Source organism: Etheostoma spectabile, chromosome 24 (genome assembly GCF_008692095.1).
Source record: "Etheostoma spectabile isolate EspeVRDwgs_2016 chromosome 24, UIUC_Espe_1.0, whole genome shotgun sequence".
Taxonomy (NCBI): domain Eukaryota; kingdom Metazoa; phylum Chordata; class Actinopteri; order Perciformes; family Percidae; genus Etheostoma; species Etheostoma spectabile.
The window spans coordinates 9849742-9851395 of NC_045756.1; the positions used below are offsets into that span (position 1 = coordinate 9849742).

Here is a 1654-nt window from a genome sequence, read left to right on the forward strand (position 1 = left end):
CTGCTCCAACAGCCACTAGTTGACCAGAATCTCCAAAAAAAACTACTTCCTGTCCCTGTTCTACTTCTAGAAGAGGTCTAGAAGAAGTCTCCCAGCTAATCCTGCCTTGGACCGACCAAAGCTGGAGAAATATGGTGTTTTTTGAAGATGAAACCATGGAAACCTACTCTTGTACAACCTCACAATCCAATTATGAACCTGGAAATGAGGATAATATGGGCGCTCTAAAGTCTGCTAACGGATGCAGTAACCTTTGTGAATGCTGGCTGTCTGAGTGGTTTTCGTTAGTTTTGCTGATGATGTGTAAACTTCTTTTGTTCAGATGACAGGCGTTTGAGACAACAACGAATGGCTTCCACAGGGAGCGCCCTCCGTAAGTCTGCTTATTGTTTACTAAAACATTCTGAATAGATCTTCTAGTCAGGTCCAGGTCTGTGAAGTTACCTAACCCTAACCATACACAGTTATCTTTCACATCCAAGCTCGCTTTCTTCACATTTTCCCAGCCCTTATTTTCAAAGCTTTGACACTTTTTCCATGTTTGTTTTTTTGTCTCACTGCGACCGTTTAACAGTTTTATCAGAATTTTTGATCTAAGGTTTTGTTAAGCTTCTATGATCTAGCTTCTACGATTTTTATTGCACTTTTTTTCTGACCTTTTTGTCCCTCAGGCATCCCGGGGGACGACAACCTGCAGTCCATGCTGGTGGGGACAATCATGAGGAAAATAAAGTCCCGAACCTGGAAGAAGCAGCGCTACTTCAAACTGCAGGACGACTGCATGACCATCTGGTACAAGTCCAAGAAGGCTGGGAACTCCCACTCTACATGTAAGACCCTGAACACAACACATGTAAGACCCTGACCACAACACATGTAAGACCCTAAACACAACACATGTAAGACCCTAAACACAACACATGTAAGACCCTGAAAAACACATGTAAGACCCTAAACACAACACATATAAGACCCTGAACAACACATTTAAGACCCTAAACACAACACATGTAAGACCCTAAACACAACACATGTAAGACCCTTAGAACACAACACATGTTAGACCCTAAACACAACACATGTAAGACCCTAAACACAACACATGTAAGACCCTAAACACAACACATGTAAGACCCTAAAACACAACACAGTAAGACTGAACACACACCACATGTAAGGACACAACACCCAACAGTAAGAGCCCTAAACAAACAATGTTAGTGTAAAAACACAACACATGTAGACCCAAGCAAAAACATGTGCGGCTAAACACACCGTCATAGACCTAACACAACACTGTAAGACCCTGAACACAAACATGTAATCCCTTAACACACAACATGTAAACCCTGACAAAAACACATGATAGGCCTAAAACACCCCACGTGTAGGACCCTGAACAACACAACATGTAAGACCCTGAAACAACACAGTGTATACCTGAACACCACTGTTAGCCCTGAACACACCGCTGTAAGTACCCAAACCACACCACCTGAACACACCGCATGTAGACCCCTTAACACTTTTTACTGCTTTATGATTGCTTAGCAATTAATATCAATGCTCATTCTGCGCTTGCTCCAGGTCTTTTACCAAGGGGGGTAGCCTGTCCTGTTGAGCTTTTACGTAAGACCCTAAACACAACACATGT

The 1654-nt window shown here is 42.6% G+C and overlaps 1 protein-coding gene across 1 annotated transcript in view; it reads left to right on the forward strand.

Moving 5' to 3' along the window:
• LOC116673665 (1-phosphatidylinositol 4,5-bisphosphate phosphodiesterase delta-4) overlaps window positions 1–1654 on the forward strand; it is a 20869-nt gene that overhangs the window by 5929 nt on the left and 13286 nt on the right. The window contains exons 5-6 of the mRNA XM_032505882.1: window positions 323–373; window positions 672–830. Coding sequence (XP_032361773.1) covers window positions 323–373; window positions 672–830 — 210 coding nt within the window. The remainder of the gene's footprint in view (window positions 1–322; window positions 374–671; window positions 831–1654) is intronic.